The sequence below is a fragment of the Canis aureus genome, chromosome 11 (genome assembly GCF_053574225.1).
Source record: "Canis aureus isolate CA01 chromosome 11, VMU_Caureus_v.1.0, whole genome shotgun sequence".
Taxonomy (NCBI): Eukaryota; Metazoa; Chordata; class Mammalia; order Carnivora; family Canidae; genus Canis; species Canis aureus.
Genome location: NC_135621.1, coordinates 2,689,549 through 2,706,481, shown reverse-complemented (window position 1 = coordinate 2,706,481; position 16,933 = coordinate 2,689,549). Strand labels below are relative to the sequence as shown.

General features: G+C 45.8%; 1 protein-coding gene and 1 long non-coding RNA gene across 5 annotated transcripts in view; one reads left to right on the top strand and one right to left on the bottom strand.

Moving 5' to 3' along the window:
- The window catches only part of RNF41 (ring finger protein 41), a 32,038-nt gene extending 21,325 nt beyond the window's left edge, over positions 1-10,713 (top strand). For all 4 annotated transcript variants that reach the window (XM_077913363.1, XM_077913360.1, XM_077913361.1 and 1 more), the window contains 5 exons: positions 1,928-2,040; positions 5,835-6,106; positions 6,859-6,994; positions 7,455-7,558; positions 8,393-10,713. In XM_077913363.1, the coding sequence (XP_077769489.1) occupies positions 1,951-2,040; positions 5,835-6,106; positions 6,859-6,994; positions 7,455-7,558; positions 8,393-8,744 (954 nt within the window). In that variant the 5' untranslated portion in view covers positions 1,928-1,950 and the 3' untranslated portion in view covers positions 8,745-10,713. The remainder of the gene's footprint in view (positions 1-1,927; positions 2,041-5,834; positions 6,107-6,858; positions 6,995-7,454; positions 7,559-8,392) is intronic.
- The window catches only part of LOC144323215 (uncharacterized), a 19,341-nt gene continuing 3,738 nt past the window's right edge, over positions 1,331-16,933 (bottom strand). The window contains exon 2 of the long non-coding RNA XR_013388673.1: positions 1,331-2,090. This is a non-coding gene — a long non-coding RNA (uncharacterized LOC144323215). The remainder of the gene's footprint in view (positions 2,091-16,933) is intronic.

Sequence of the window (16,933 nt, the reverse complement as noted above, 5' to 3'; positions counted from 1 at the left end):
AAGTCGGACAGCCTGATTCTAAATTCCTGAGAACTATCTGACTTAGCTCATCTTTTCTAGGACATCACAGCTGATGGTTAGTCTGTGGTGTGGCTGCCTTTGTACTGGTGCCCATCCTTCATCCATCCAGTTGGCCCACCAGTAGGAAATCTGTAGGAGAATTACAGTCACTGTTCAGCGACTTCTTCGGGTTTGACCCCTAGGAAGCCCAAAGAAGAGGCATGGCAGCCTCACTGCTCTCTGAGTCTTTGCTCTCTTGAACATCCTTTCCCTTTTTTAAAATATTTTATTTATTCATGAGAGACACACAGAGAGAGAGGCAGAGACATAGGCAGAGGGAGAAGCAGGCTCCCCACAAGGAGCCCGATGTGAGACTCGATCCAGCATCCTGGGATCATGCCCTGGGCCAAAGGCAGATGCTCAACCGCTGAGCCAACCAGGTGTCCCCCCTTTTTAAAGATTTTATTTATTCATTCATGAGAGATGCAGAGAGAGAGGCGAGACACAGGCAGAAGGAGAAGGAGGCTCCCTGCAGGGAACCTGACGCGGGACTCGATCCCAGGACTCTGGGATCACAACCTAAGCCAAAGGTAGACTCTCAACAACTGAGCCACCCAGGTGCCGCTGAACCTCCCTTCTATCTCCCCATCACTACCACTTAAGTTCAGACTGTCACCATCTCTCCTGCCTACACATTCTTCCTGTCTCTAATGTCACCCCTGTTGACAGAGTGAAGAGTACTTTTATACATCATTTCTTTGAAGTCTTTCAGTGGTTTCTCATAGCCTTCAGGATAAACTCCTTACATAAGACTTCTCATGCCTGCCCCTTGTTTGCTTCTCTAGCCTTGTATCCAGACATTCCTTCCTTTGAATCCTTCAAATCAGCCTTTTTCTGAACCACTCAAGAGTTCCCTGAATTCATTGTTTATCCTCTTACTTCTGGATTTTGAATGTGCTGGTTCATTTGCCTAAAGCCCTAATGCTAATACCTCACCCTACATCCAACCCCAACACCTAGCTACTCTTGCTTGTCCTGTTGATGACCCCTAATCTGTAAAACTTCTCAAATCACCCTCTCTTTTCAGCCTGGGTTAGGTGTCCCACATCTTTTGCACTCATAATGCCAAGTGTAGGCATTTGTCATTTCATATGTTTTTAAAGATTTTATTTATTCATTTGACAGAGCACATGCAAGGGGAGCGGTAGGGAGAGGGAGAAGCAGACTCCCCAGCTGAGCAGGGAGCCCCATACAGGGCTTAATCCCAGGCCCCTGGGAATCATGATCTGAGCCGAAGGCAGATGCTTAACCAACTGAGCCACCGAAATACTTACCATTTCATATTTTATTTTATTTTTAAAAAATATTTATTTATTCATGAGAGAGACAGAGAGAAAGGCAGAGACACAGGCAGAGGGAGAAGCAGGCTCCATGCAGGGAGCCCGACGTGGGACTCGATCCCGGGACTCCAGATTCATGCCCTGGGCCAATGGCACATGCCAAACCGCTGAGCCACCCAGGGATCCCTATTTCATATTTTAAATGTATGCTTATGTAATATTTTCCCCCATTAGAATTTTCTTTTCTTTTTTAAGATTTTTATTCATTCATGAGAGACACAGAGAGAGAGAGAGGCAGAGACCCAGGCAGAGGGAGAAGCAGGCTCCATGCAGGGAGCCTGATGTGGAACTAGATCCTGGAACTCCGGGATCACGCCCTGAGCCAAAGGCAGACACTAAACCACTGAGCCACTCAGGTGTCTCTAGAATTTTCTTGAATCAGATTTTTCTTCCCAAATGACTGGCACATAGTATGCTCTCAGTAAGTAATTGTTGAGCAAATGAATGGATCTTGGCAGTAAGTTCAAGTTGGCACATATTTGTAGGTTTCTTCTAAGCTGGCTTCTTTTTCTTCTTGCTCCTTCCAGGACCTGGGTTTCAGTGATGAGACATGGGGTATGATGTAACCCGTTTCCAGGGGGATGTTGACGAAGACCTTATCTGTCCTATTTGCAGTGGAGTCTTGGAGGAGCCAGTCCAGGTGAGTCGGTCTGATGGCAGTTTTGGTGGGGGCAATAGATGACCGTGGATCTAGGAGAAAATATTCATAGGTAATAGGACAAACAGGGAAGTCACTGTGATTTGCCACCCGCCCCCCACCCCCACCCCACAACAACACACATACATAGAATATAGGTTTGGTGCAGAGGATCAATGGTGGCTACAAAAGGAATAGGGCTTTCCAGAGTCTGTCTAGAGGTGGATACCACAGAAGTCTAGTGCCTCAGATTTTCTTCTAGGGTTGCCCTGAGATTTTTTTCTGCTGTAAAACAGTCACCTTTTCTCTGTCTTCTGGCAGTAGCTCAGGAACTTCCTTTCCTCTGCAGGGGCTTTGACTAGCTTCCATCTACCTAGCTATGATTGAACTTCTGGACTTTCCTGATAAGTTCTGAATTTTGATGATGTAATGTTTCAGTTAGCCAGTCTGCCTGCAGTCCTTTTCAGCCTGCCTACTAACTAACAAACAGGAAGTGGGAAGTGTATATATTTTCTTCCTGGGATTTATTAGAAAAAACAGTTTTTGATGCAGCCTTGTACTCTGCATTTTGATATGAAAGCTGCCACCTTCAATTGGTCATTTCTCTGCAAGCCCTGCCAGACGAGAGTCAGTTGTATCTTCCTGGGGGCAAGTATGAGGAGAAACTCATGATTAACAGGCAAGTATAATGAATGAGATAAATTCTTAACAGTAGTATTTATGGACATCATCCTGCATGGTTCTTACTGCCTGCCCTCTGTAAATACCTATTAATCCTCTGCCACTCCTGGCTAGCTAGACCTAATCACATTTTCTAAACTAGGACAGTAGTCAGTGAGGTCTCATGGCCCTTCCCCCACTCACTGCTTATACAACTCCCAGGGGCTCCTCCTGATTCCGTAAGTTTGTTCTTTTTTTTTTTTTTTTTTTTAATTTTTATTTATTTATGATAGTCACACACAGAGAGAGAGAGAGGCAGAGACACAGGCAGAGGGAGAAGCAGGCTCCATGCACCGGGAGCCCGACGTGGGATTCGATCCTGGGTTTCCAGGATCGTGCCCTGGGCCAAAGGCAGGCGCTAAACCGCTGCACCACCCAGGGATCCCCGTAAGTTTGTTATTACTCTAGTTTTCAGCCACCCAAAGGAACACAGATGCTTCAACTGATTGAAAATCAGACTGCATTCTAGTGGCAGCTAGTCCTGGACCTGTCCCCTGTCTAGGCCTTTGTAGCCTACTGCCATAAGAAGCAGATGTGCTGGGTGTAGAACCAAGCTATTCTGGTGGTGTCAAGAGGTTATGGGGTGTGTCAGTTCCTTCCCTTCCATGGCACTGTCATTTGAGGTGAGTCATGTGTGGAGATGTCAGTGTTGGCTTGTGACATTCTAAGTCAGGAGCCGCCCCCCCACCTCTGCCTTCTGAGGAGCAGGTCAAGCAGATCTCAGGATGCCAGGTTACCAGACACATATCCAAGGGTAGAAGGCACCTGCTAGGAATGCTGATTTCTCTACATCATTTTTTTTTTTTTTTTTTTTTTTTTAAATATTTTTTCTTTATTTATTTATGATAGTCACAGAGAGAGAGAGAGAGAGAGAGAGAGGCAGAGGGAGAAGCAGGCTCCATGCACCGGGAGCCCGACGTGGGATTCGATCCCGGCTCTCCAGGATCGCGCCCTGGGCCAAAGGCAGGCGCCAAACCGCTGCGCCACCCAGGGATCCCTTAAGTAATACCTACACCCAGTGTGGGGCTCACACTCACAACCCTGAGAATCAAGAGTTGCACACTCTGACTGAGCCAGCCAGGCCCCCCTACAGCATATTTATTTAATTTTTGAATAGGTGATAAATTCATAGGGTTCAGAAATCAACCAGTATAAAAAGACATACAGTGAGAACTCTTACTCCATCCTTGTCCCAATCCATGTAATCCCCTCTCCCCCATAGTTAACTCTTTGTATTAGTTTGTCCAGCTTGCACGGAACATAGCACATTCTGTATATTTTTGCAGGGGTGGCAGGATTGGATAGGCTGGTCATGAGAAGAGGTAACAGTTGGGATGAGATCTGAATAAGGGGACATTCATGCTGAGATTTAGAGAAAGAGCATTTCAGGCAAAGAGGAGCGGCAAAAGCGAAGATCCTGAGGCAGGAGTGAGTTGGGTGTAAACAAAGAACAGAAAGGAGGCCCGACTAGCTTGAACACAGTGCTGGCAGCGAGGTGTGAGGTGAGGAGAGGTCAGAGGCACAGGGCCACATCCAGCAGAAGTTTATAGGTCCTGAGTAGGAGTTTGGATTTATTTTAAGTATAGTGGGAAGCCATTGTAAAGTTTTAAGCAGAGGAGTGATATGATCTAGTTTGCATTTTGAAGTGATCACTTTGGCTGATGAAGGTAAATGAATTATAAAGGGGCGGAGTAAAAGTAGGGAAGCCAGTTAGAAGACATATTTAGTAATATAGATGAGAGATGACATCTTGATCTGGGTTAGTGGCAGGACAGATGGGGAAAGTAGACAAGTTTGTGGTTTCTTTCTTTATTTAGAGATAGGGTCTATAAAGATTTTGAAAAGACTCCAATTTGTCTTTGAGTGAAAAATAAAAAACCTACTGACAATTGGATTAGTGACATTGAGAATGACTTTTTTTTTTTTAAGACTACTTATTTGAGAGAGAGAGAGAGAGAGAGCGCGCCCGAAAGCACATGTGCGCATACCAGCGGGGGTGGGAAGGTGGGGGGAGAGGGAGAAGGAGACTCCCCACTAAGCAGGGAGCCAGACAGAGCTCGATTCCAGGACCCCCAGATCATGACCTGAGCCAAAGGCAGACACTTAACTGACTGAGCCCCCCAGGCACGCTGAGGATGACTTCTTCCCTTAGGAAGCCTTTCTGTTTCAGTCTTTGGTGTCTATGAGCATCTCAGAAGCAGAACCTGTCTTTTGTATTTTAAGCACCTAGAAGAGTGTTTGGGACATAATTAGCACGCCATTCATTCATCAACAACTACTGAGTGCCTACTGTGTTTGTCCTATGCCAGAAGCCAGATAGTGTCTCCATAGATGCTAGGGAATCCTCTCAGTTTGAGGGATTAACTTCAGAGGTTATCTGAGTTATCAAGGAAGTAAGCTGAAATATGATCTTTATGAAACTGAAAAGAATGTGATTCTCTAAGAAAATGGCCCTGTTTGGGAGGATAGGCCTTGCCAGTGGGATTCAGGGCAATGCCTCATGTCAACCCTCATAAAATAGGAACTTGGGCCCATACAGAGAGGACTCAACCTCTCACCAGGAGTTCCAGGCTTTTGTTTTGTTTGGCTTTGCTTTCTTACTTGCATTTTTGCCAGTAAATATATTCCCTGTGTCCTCTGTACTCCTCCTTTAAGGCCCGTATCAAATTCTGTCCTCTCCCTAAATACCTGCCCTGATTGACCTATCTTAGAAAGATCTCATCCTCCTTTGGACTTCTTTGCCAGTTATTGTGTATGCAATCCAATTGGCAATTAATAATCAACCACCTTATGTCATCTCTCCTATTGTCCTAGAATATTATTTGTGCCCCTTATTATGTTAGTTTTTACTTGTCTTATGTCACAATCCATTTGGAATCTAGAGCACAGGAAACCTTTCTGAAGCCTCTCTCTGCACAGTGTCTTGCCCATAGTGCATCTTTACTTTGCTGTGACCCCAGAGACCTCTGGTCCTGGAAGCTGCTCAGAGGCTTGAGTGGCTTTGTGAAGTTATCATATTCAGGCTCTTAGCTCCTGCTAATTCTCTTGTGCCCCTTTTGCCCTGCTCTTCCTTCTAGGCACCTCATTGTGAGCATGCTTTCTGCAATGCCTGCATCACCCAGTGGTTCTCGCAGCAGCAGACGTGTCCAGTGGACCGGAGCGTTGTGACGGTCGCCCACTTGCGCCCAGTACCTCGGATCATGCGGAACATGTTGTCAAAGCTGCAGATTGCCTGCGACAACGCTGTGTTTGGCTGTAGTGCTGTTGTCCGGCTTGACAACCTCATGTCTCACCTCAGCGACTGTGAGCACAACCCCAAACGGCCTGTGACCTGTGAGCAGGGCTGCGGGTGAGATTACTTCCCTTCCTCTGCCCTGCACAGATGAGGGCCTTCTGGTTGATGACCACCCTTCCCGCACCCACACTCCCTGTCCCCAGTCCCCCATCTCCGGAGCCCCTGCTCACCAGCTCGGGAGCTCTCCGAGCGTGAATGTATGCAATGAGCGTCCTTGGCCTCCCTGGCTCCCCGCCCTAAGATCTGACTTCGGTGATGCTTTTTCAACTAGGATCTTTTTGCTCTTGTTTGAATGAAAGAGAGGAGGAAGCAGGTCCCAATCTGCGTGCTAGAACTAAGGGATGACTCCCTCTGTTCTTCCCCGTCAGCCCAGTACTCCTTTTTCTTTGTCACTATGACTGCTCTAATTTCGAGGCTTCTCATAGTTCCTTGCGCCTTGTTATTTTCTTTCTTTGGACTGTGAAATATTTGATTAAATGCTGCTGTCTAGCTAGGGCTGTGAATCTAGGGCTGCTCAGAAGGAATGGGTACATAGGCAGAATCTGTAGGAAGAAAGGAGAGCTGTGTGGCAGATAAAACACTCTTAGAAAGTGCAAGAGGCCCAGAGAAGGTAGAGAGCAAAGGAGCATGGGGGGCGGGGGCACGGGCGGGGCTGCTGGGGAGAAGGAAGTGAAGGGAATAAATAAGAGGGAGGCCTGAATGTTAGACACCTGGGCTAGGAGAAAAGCCTGTCGGCATCTCCTGCCTTCGCCCACGTGACCCATTGAATGCCCCTGTTCTGCTTTCCTCCCCACTCCGGGTGGCAGCCTGGAGATGCCCAAAGATGAGCTGCCAAACCACAACTGCATTAAGCACCTGCGCTCCGTGGTACAGCAGCAGCAGACACGCATCGCTGAGCTGGAGAAGACCTCAGCTGAGCACAAGCACCAGCTGGCGGAGCAGGTAGGGCCCAGAGATCATTGAGAGAACCTGCCTCTCATGTGCAGGTAACTGTGGACAACTGTGTGTGTGTGTGTGTGTGTGTGTACATGCCACGTGTGTGTGCAGATGACGGGGTAAGAAGCACCCGTGTGAGCAGGTGGGTCTGTGCCTGTGCTCGTGTGTCTGGGTGAACAGATGCTCCGCCTGTGGCTTGGTTGGGAATCGGATGGGAGCTCTTCTCCTTCTCCATCCCGTCAATGTTACTCATTCACCTAACATTTATTAAATGCCCCCTCTAAGAAGGTCCCCGCCAAGCACTCGGGTTACACTAGGAATGAGACAGTCCCATCCCTGTCTTTGTAAAGCTTACAGGTCTGGTTGTTCCTCGCATCTCTCAGCTGTCCTCATTCTAAGACACACTTTCGTCTTCCATTTGTTGTCTACCCTAACCGTCCTCTCTGATTCTCCTTCCCACCCACAGAAGCGAGATATCCAGCTGTTAAAGGCATACATGCGTGCAATCCGCAGTGTCAACCCCAACCTTCAGAACCTGGAGGAGACCATTGAATACAATGAGATCCTAGAGTGAGTGTCACTCAGGACATGGGGTCACTTGCTCCACGTCCTGGCACTGATCCCTGAAAGGAGGAAGAGCCGGGGAGTGGCAGAAGGAGGGTAGTAAGAGGGCTGGGCTGGGCTGGGGCCACCGCGTTTCAGATAATTGGGATGAAGGACAGGAAGAGAACTTTCAGCACCACTATAGGATCTTAAATTCTTTTGGGTGGATTGAAGGGAAAGCTTACCCAAGGATTCAATTCATCTGGACTTAAGTGAGTATGCACACGTACAAAGCCATGTTAAAGGCTGTGGGGAAAAAAAAAAGGCTGTGGAGTGCTGGGAGGGCCAAGAAGAAGGAAATACTGTCCTTATTGTCAGGTAGCTTACAACCCAGAGGAGTGAGTGAGTGCAAATCCAGGAGAGTGATCTAAAATGCAGCATAAACAAGCAAAGTCTAAAATCTGTTTCAGTGCTGGGGTTGTGTACGATTCACAGACTAAATTCTTAGTGTGAATCAGTATATTATATAATGCAAATGGTGCTGTGTGGGACACAGTATACAGGAATAATTGCTTCATCCGATAAACATTTACTGAGCACTTAGTACATGCCAGGCACGTATGTTCTATGTATTGGGGTTTCTAAGAAAGATGACAGGAACTCTTCACTTGTAGAGTTTAATCTGCTGAGTGACATGTTGGGACTCCCAGGGGACCAGCTAGAAAGATGTGGAGTTTCTGAACCAGTGATGGAAAAAGGAAAATGGAAGGTCAGGGTTGAGCTGAGCGCAGAGCAGGAGAAAAAGCCAATGCAGAGAAGGGGGATGAGCTGGAATGACCACCTCTAATCCCCTCCACACAGGTGGGTGAACTCCCTGCAGCCAGCCAGAGTGACCCGCTGGGGAGGGATGATCTCAACCCCAGATGCTGTACTCCAGGCTGTAATCAAGCGCTCCCTGGTGGAGAGTGGCTGTCCTGCCTCTATTGTCAACGAGCTGATTGAAAATGCACACGAGCGTAGCTGGCCCCAGGGTCTGGCCACCCTAGAGACCAGACAGATGAACCGGCGCTACTATGAGAACTACGTGGCCAAGCGTATCCCTGGCAAGCAGGCTGTTGTCGTGATGGCCTGTGAGAACCAGCACATGGGTGATGACATGGTGCAGGAACCAGGGCTTGTCATGATATTTGCGCACGGCGTGGAAGAGATATAGGAGATCTCGACGGGCTAGCAGGAAGAGATGGCAATCAGAAAACCCATCACTCCAGCAGCTGGTCCCTGAGTCCTCCCTACTATTCATAGTACCGTGGCTTACACATGGGCCACACGTTTCCCTACTCTTCTGGCACTGAAGGGCCCAGGGCACTTTGCTCAACCTTTCAGGTGGGAAACCCAGATTCCTTCCTTTTGCCTGATTTCTTCCCCTAAGATGTCTGTAAATTTTCAGTCAGTTTGGGAAAGTCCCCACCTCTATATCTGTTTTCCTGCCTAGGGTCCCTGGTTCTAGATATTTTTAGAAAGCACAAAGAATTCATTTTCTCTAGAGGATCAGGGTGGAGTGAGGAATATCTAATCGTTCCCCCTCCTCCAAAACCAGGGAATCGGAGCAGGCAGGCTGGTTGACACTAAACAGCATGAGAGGGCAGCTCTGGGGAGCAGACATCCTGAAGAAATGGTAGGGATGGAATCAAAAACCTTAGAAATTAGCAATGAGGCCAGTAACTGGCCCCCTTAGGGGAAGACTGGGCCTCTGTGCCAAGCAATATCCTGTCCGGCCCACCTTACAGGTGTAGGCTCCTGCTGGTTCTGCAGGTGTGCAGGTTGGGATGCTGAAAATTTCTAGGTGACTCTTCTTTCCTACATTTTTTCATAACTAGGGAATGACAGGGTTGGGGGTAGGGGATTAGTCTGTTGGGGTGGATGTGCTCAGCAAGAAGCAGCTCTCTGGCTTTTGCTGAAATCAGGTAGGCACTGCCTCTGGCATGGGCTGTAATAGTTCATAGACCCTCTCCAGCCCTGTGATTGTAACTAGTTATTTTGATAATTTCCTTTGGCCATTGTTGTTTGTATTTCCTTCCTTTCCTTCCTTCCCACCTTTTTTTTTTTTAGAATGGCCTGGTTATAGCTACCCCACTTTTCCAGCCCGGCCACATTGTTGGCAATCTAATTTATTTACTTTTTTTTTAAGAAAGGAAAAAGAAAAAAAAATTAACAAAGCTGAAAACTTTCTTTTTGATGTTCCTATTGTGGGGATTCTGGATAGGGTGGGACAGGGATGGGATCTGTTTTATATTTTTCCTTTTCAGCACAACCTTTGGCTTTAATATAGGAAGGGCCAAGGGAGTCCTCGGCTGAACCTTTGTCTGCCCCAACCCTCCATAAGCCCGTCTGAGAGGCGCTTCCTCTCTTCAGTGATGGCTGTGACAGTCCATCAATGCCTGTGCCCTCTGGAGAACTTTGCTCCCACCCCTTCCATGAGTCTCCTTGTCAAACTTTGTATTGATAGAGTATTAATTTTGAAGACTCTTCCATCCCCCAACCCTCAGTTTCCTTGGAGATACATAGTTGGATTCTAAGCTTCACGAGCCACGATGGGAGAGATGTGTCTCTGAGTACAGGCAGTGCTCTGGTCTCACCCATGCCCTCTAGGGACTTCAGCGCCATTTGAGGCTACCCGGGCATTCCTCAGTCTCTAGGGTGGCTGATAGAGTGAGAGAAAACAGGGGAGGGATGGAGAGGAGGTGATTGATTGTTTTAATAGGCAGGTCGGAGTGGGGTTGACGAGATATGGCCATATAACGGCTTCTTCTCTCTTTTGGAGTTTTATTCCAGGTCAGCTTGCTGTAGGTCTGGGGAGATGGGTCATGGCTCCACTGGGAATGGGGTGGAGGAGTACAGCTTGAAGGGAGTAGGGAACAGTCCTGAGTTCAGCTCCAGGACATTGTGCTCAGGAACTTGAAAACGCTGCTATACTTAGTCTGGTTACTACATCTCTTCCACTCCCCTCTGCCCCCGCCTGCCTTACCAAGGCCCTCCTGTTGTCACCCTCAGACAGAGCCAGGAAGCTCATTTAAGGCTTCCCTCCCCGTCGCACTAGCGTCTCTGTGGGTTGCTGGTGGTGTTATACGTGCTGTTCCACAGTGTTGACTGCACTAATAATAAACCTTTTACTCAACTCTCAATTCTTAATCCAACATCACTCCCTTTCTTGTGAAGCTTTCTCCTCTGCTTTGGCTTTTCTTTCACCTTGATTCCCCTTATTTCTTGCTTTATAACCTGCCCTTGTCTTAGAACTAACTGCTGTTCTAAGAGGATGTCTGTCTGGGAGCATACCCCCCACTTTTTTGCCCTTTATGACCTCCTCCTACCTTCCCTCCTATCTCCTGTTCTGTAGCAGCCAACACATTTTCTCCAGTGATCTCAACTGTATTCTTTCCACAGTTTGCCTTTGCCCCAAATTCCATGTCATCCCTAAGTGCTCCTGGAGTTTTAGGACAGTTTCGACAGAGGATATGCCTGCACCCTTCTCCCTTGTCCCACAAGCACCTTTTGCTTTGGAATCCAAGATTCCATCACCAAACATGAGGAAGGGAGCCTGAGGTGACTGTACTGCTGTGGTTGTCAAATCTCAACAAAGCCTTACATAAGCATTTGCTATCACCTCCTCCCAGTCATGAGAAAAAAGAAATCTTTTCCCCTCGTAGTGTATTTCAAATTTGTTGAGCATTTATGATGTATTTAATGTAAATCCTTTAGCACTCTGGATACTCTACTGGGGCTAAAAAGCAAAAGAGCACAAGGACATCCCTGCACCTACTGAGTCCATTATACTTGCATGTACACAAGGTCTGATTATAAAATAGTGGCGAATACATCACTAAGAGGCAACATGTATAGTATCTATTATCTAGAGATACCAGGAGTGTTCTTTTTTTCCCTGAAGCTCTTTCAAAATTACTTTCAGAACCTGCTGCTGATTCTTTAATGGTGCCAAATCATTCTTTTGGGGTAGATTTGGTTTTGGGAAACAATATTCATTGAAAATTCTGCAAGGAACTCAAGTGGACATGGGTGTCTTATAGCACAGTGGCACCTAAAATGTAATAAATGTGGTAAGTAGATCTACAAGCAACGTGAGCAGAGGGAAGATGAAGGCACGGAATTTTTTTTTTTTTTTTTTTTTTTAAGATTTTTATTTATTTGACAGAACAAGCAGGGGTAGCAGCAGGCAGAGGGAGAAGGAGAAGTAGACTTGCTGTTGAGCAAGGAGTCTGCTGCAGGGCGTGATCCAAGGACCCTGGCCAGGATCATGACCTGAGCTGAAGGCAGACACTTAACCGACTGAGTCACCCAGGCGCCCCTCTGATGGGTACCAGGAAAGACTTGTTTAGGAGAAGTATTTATTCTAGATCAGAGGTTGGCAAACTAGGGCTTGCATCCTGATGCCTGCTTTTGTAAAAATGTTTTATTGGAACACAGCCATGCCCATTTGCTTATGCATTGTCTGTGGCTGCTTTTAGATTACAACAGCAGAGCTCAGTAGTTCCACAGAACTATGACCCACAAGGCCTAAAATATTTGCTATTTGGCTCTGTAGAAAGTTTGACAACCCATTTTAGGTCAGGAGAAAGGGTGGGGAAGTATGAAGATTGGTTTTGATTTTTTAGTTTGAAGAACCAGAACATTTTTCTACATGGTTAACATTAAATGCTTAAAATTAGCCTATATTCACATTTCTCCAGTTGTCTCAAGAAAAGCTAATTTTTGTCCAGTCTTGGATCCAATCCAGGAAGCATGCATTATACCAGGTTATGTTAACTATCTTTTATACTCTTTTTAAAAAGAATTTATTTACTAATATAAATTCGGGGGTGGGGGGAGAGTGCCAAGGAGACTCCCATACTAAGCATGGAGCCTGATGTGGGGCTCCATCTAGGACCCTGAGAACACAGCCAGAGCTGAAATCCCGTAGTCTGATCCTTCACCAACTGAGCCAGCCAGGCGCCCCATATAAACTCTTAATCTAAATTCCGGGAACAACTGTTTTTGTGACAGTCTTTTGTTGAAGAGATTGAGCCAATTGTCCTGAGAATGGTCTTTTGGATTTGATTGATTGCTTCTTCACAGTGCTCCTTAACTTCCTCTACCCCTATTTTTACTAAACAGAATTAGATCTAGAGTTTGAGAGATTCTAGTTGAGCAGTTCTGAGGATAGAAGACATCACAGGAGGGACGCCTGGGTAGCTCAGTGGTTGAGCGTCTGCCTTTGGCTCAAGCCGTGACCCCGGAGTCCTGGGATCGAGTCCCACATCAAGCTCCCTGCATGGAGCCTGCTTCTCCCTCTGCCTGTGTCTCTGCCTCTCTCTGTGTCTCTCATGAATAAATGAATAAAATCTTTTAAAAAAAAAGACATCACAGGAGAGATGTTCTGAATGTTGTGTAACATCAGGAGATCGGCCCAGTTGTCCAACCATTAGCCTGATTTCTTCATTTACACTTGGATTGTTGAGAGTTGGGTTTTTGTTTTTGTTTTTTTTCTTTCAAAGCTGGCTAGCTTCCCTGAGAAGGGGGCAGCTGGCAGTATAGCTCAGGTAGGTTGCTGCCGTACAAGAACAGGGGCCTCATGTTGTCGAATCTTATTTTTCAAGAACCATTGGCCATCGTAGTATTTAGTGTTTATGCTAAATATCACAAATTTTAAATGTTGGCTCAATTAAAAAAAAAGTAATTGTGGCCTCCAAAAAAATCTAGGGTCCATAGTTTGCAACTCTGCTTTATTTATTTGTTTGCTTGTTTATTTATGAGAGACATACAGGTAGAGGCAGAGACACAGGCAGAAGGAAAGGTAGGCTCCCCGCAAGAAGGCCGATGCGGGACTTGATCCCCGAACCCCTGAGCTGAAGGCAGACGCTCAACCGCTGAGCCACCCAGGCATCCTGTAACCTCTGCTTTAGGTTGAGATCATAGCATGAATAAAAACAAATGGAAGTGAAGGATATGTTGAAAAAAGAAGAAACTATTGGCATCTGGAGCAAAGAGTATGTTGAAGGAAATAATGGAAGATAAGACTAGGAAATTACTATTTTGGGGCCAATTCTTGGGAGGCTTTGAATACATGGCAAGGAATTTGGGCTTTAATTTCACAGGTAAGTTTTTGACAAGAGGAGTAACTTCCAGCTCATGATTCTGGTGGCAATGGGAAGACAGTGAAAAATTGAAAATTTGGTGACTATTAAATAAGCTTTGCAGTAATTCATGCAGGAGGTTTAAAGCTTTGAAAGAACGGGAAAGAGGACGAGAGACCTTAGGGAAGAAAACTGACAGGCCTTATTACTGACTAGATTCATTCAGCCAACATTTATAGTACACCTGTCATGTGTCACATGTGGCGTGGTGTTAGGCATTTGAGATACTCAAATAATTGAAGAACAAGTCCTTAAGGGAATTTGCAGTTTAGGTGACATATGCTGGAACACAGAATGAGAAATCCAAAATAATTCATTGCTAATAAGGATTAATTATAGTGGGGCAATGAGGAGGAAAGGGGTCACCTACTACTAATGATGAGATGTTTCTCTGGAGAATCACTGAACTGAGTTCTGAACAGGATCAGATACTGGCAGTGAGGAAAAGGAGTTGAGCATTTATTGTGAGTCCAGCACAATTGTAAGTATCAAACATTTCAATTTACCAACAGTTTTATTAAAACGCACCTTTGAAATTTTTTTAAAAAGGCACTATTGCTATCTCCATTTTCTGTGTGGGGAAATAAAATTCACATGGGTAATAATCAGAACTGGGATTTGAATCCAGAATAATTTCAGAGCCTGAGTTCTCCCAGGCGTCCCATAACCACTGCACATAACAAGGGGCACATAACCAAAGATGAATCACAGATAAAGACTTTGATTTTTTGCTGGTAATGAAAGGTTAGGTCATTCTCAACCTGAAAAGGGAGGAGGAGAGGATGAGGAAGTTTCAGGGTGAAGAAATGAGCTCGTGGGGGACTTCAGGGTGAAAATGCTTCCACCTAAAGGTATTTAACCAGTAAATGAAAATGTGAGTCTGGAGCTTCAGAGCAGGAAGTTAGGGTTAAAAATATGGCTGTGGGAGTTATCTGCCCAGAAGTGATCAAGAAATTCTAGGAATGTATCATAAATGGAAAAAAAAAAGGGGGGGGAATCCCTGGGTGGCGCAGCGGTTTGGTGCCTGCCTTTGGCCCAGGGCGCGATCCTGGAGACCTGGGATCGAATCCCATGTTGGGCTCCCGGTACATGGAGCCTGCTTCTCCCTCTGCCTGTGCCTCTGCCTCTCTCTGTGTGTGTGTGTGACTATCATAAATGAAAAAAAAAAAAAATTCTAGGAATGAATACAAACACTAATAAAAGAGGACAGGAGAAAGGCCAAGAATGGGACCTTGGGGAATTCCAGAAGTAATCTGGAAAAGAGATGCATGATACAGTTGGCGAATGCCTCAGCTTTTTAAAAAATAATTCGGAAGGAATTTTTTTTAGTATGATAATAGGATTGTGTGTGTGTGTGTGTTTTGAGTACAGTTGACAAGTAATGAATCATTTAAATATAGCTCATAAACTAGCTGTGAAGGAGTTCCAGAAATGTTTTGTGCAATAACCACATTCCTGAGATAAGTGTAGGTTGAGATCATTTCAGTTGAAGTCCTCTAATGATTTGCTTTGCTGGATAAACTACAGAGATCCAGGCCTCTTAACATTTGGAACAAGTCAGCAACTTGGGACCGTAAGTTCTTGTGTATCAGATGTCCCCACGTTAGCTTTTTAATCACATAAGGGCAATTTTGGTTCAGATATAAGAATTTGTCACTGAAAAGATTAGTATGGAGTGGCATTAGCTCCTTAGTTATAAGGTGAAAGAGCTGCAGGAGAGAAAGAATTAGGCTGTCACACAAAGATGCTCAGCCTGAATAGATTGGGGGTATCTTGCTGGAAAGAAGGATTTTTAAAAATGGGTGATTTAGGCAGGGTGTATTGAACCGAAGAGCAAGGGTGTGATCAGATGGGGCGCTGTAGTCCCTGGGCAGGGGAAGATGACAGCAGTGTTGTGGAGCTCTGAGAGTGGTGAAACTGGGGCACCTGGAAGGCCAATGTAGCAAAATACATGCTGTGGTAGAAGAATCAATGATTGATGGATGTCAGGCAGGGGAAAAAGGAAGATGCCAGAATCTTCAGGTTGGAAAGTAGATGGAATTGTGAGAATAGTATTAACAGAAATGGGAAAAGTCAAGGATGTCATTTTAGAAAAGAAGTTTTGTTTGCATTTTAGGTGATATAGCTAGCTGGAGGTATGGGTTCAAAGTCTGGCTTGGGATTTTTGTCTTGGGGGGAGGGAAAAAGAATGAAGCTTTTGGCAGAATTCCACAGGAGGAGGAAGACAACAAATGAGACGGAGAAACAATGTTCTAAGAGAAATAGAGTACAAGATCTCAGAAGTCCAATAAGAAATTAGTGGTTCCAAACACAGCAAAGGTTTTTGCAACAGGTTATTAAGATAGTGTGAAGCTGGAGGCAGAGTATACATTCTATTTCAAAAAATAGAAGTAGGAGCTCCTGACTGGCTCAGTGGAGCATGGGACTTTTGATCTTGGGGTTGTAAATTTGAGTCCCAAATTGAGCGTAGAGATTACTTGAAATCTAAAGAAAAGAAAAAGAAGTAGAAAATACGATCATTTGAATTCTCAAGTGAGGGTAGGTTCTGATTTAATGGATTGATCCAGTAGGATACAATTTGAGTTTGTTACGCAAGTATTATTATTTTTTTTTTTTAAGATTTATTCATGAGAGACAGAGAGAGGGAGAGGCAGGCTCCATGCAGGGAGCCCCACGTGGGACTCGATCTCGGGTCTCCAGGATCACGCCCCGGGCTAAAGGCGGCGCTAAACCCTGGACCACCAGGGCTGCCCTTATGCAAGGATGTTAATGGAAGTTTCCTTAGGAGGTTGAAATGAGTGGGATTACAAGCCTACGTGGAGAAGGTAGCTTTAAGGCAGATGAGCAAAGTCAAATCCTGAGCCAGAAACTAAAGAATGCGTGGGGGCACCTGATCAGGGAAGGAAGGGAACAAGGAAGGTGAAGAGGAAAGGGGTAGGAACTGGGGAGTTCAGGTGGGCTGTGGGGATGGCAGGAATTTGAAACTAACTACGGCAGTTACAAGGGAAGCGTCTGAGTGAAAGGCAGGACCTCCAAGGACCAAACCACCTCTGCCAGCTTCCCGTCCAGGTCCTCCATTTTGTAAGCCCCGGTGCCGCCTCCCCTTCACAGCACGGTTGCTGGTTGCCCTCTGCTGGTCAATGTTGGTCTTGCCTCTCCAGACATTTAAATCTGAGCATGCGCAAAATGGCACTTGGTAGGAAACCGTACGGAGCCT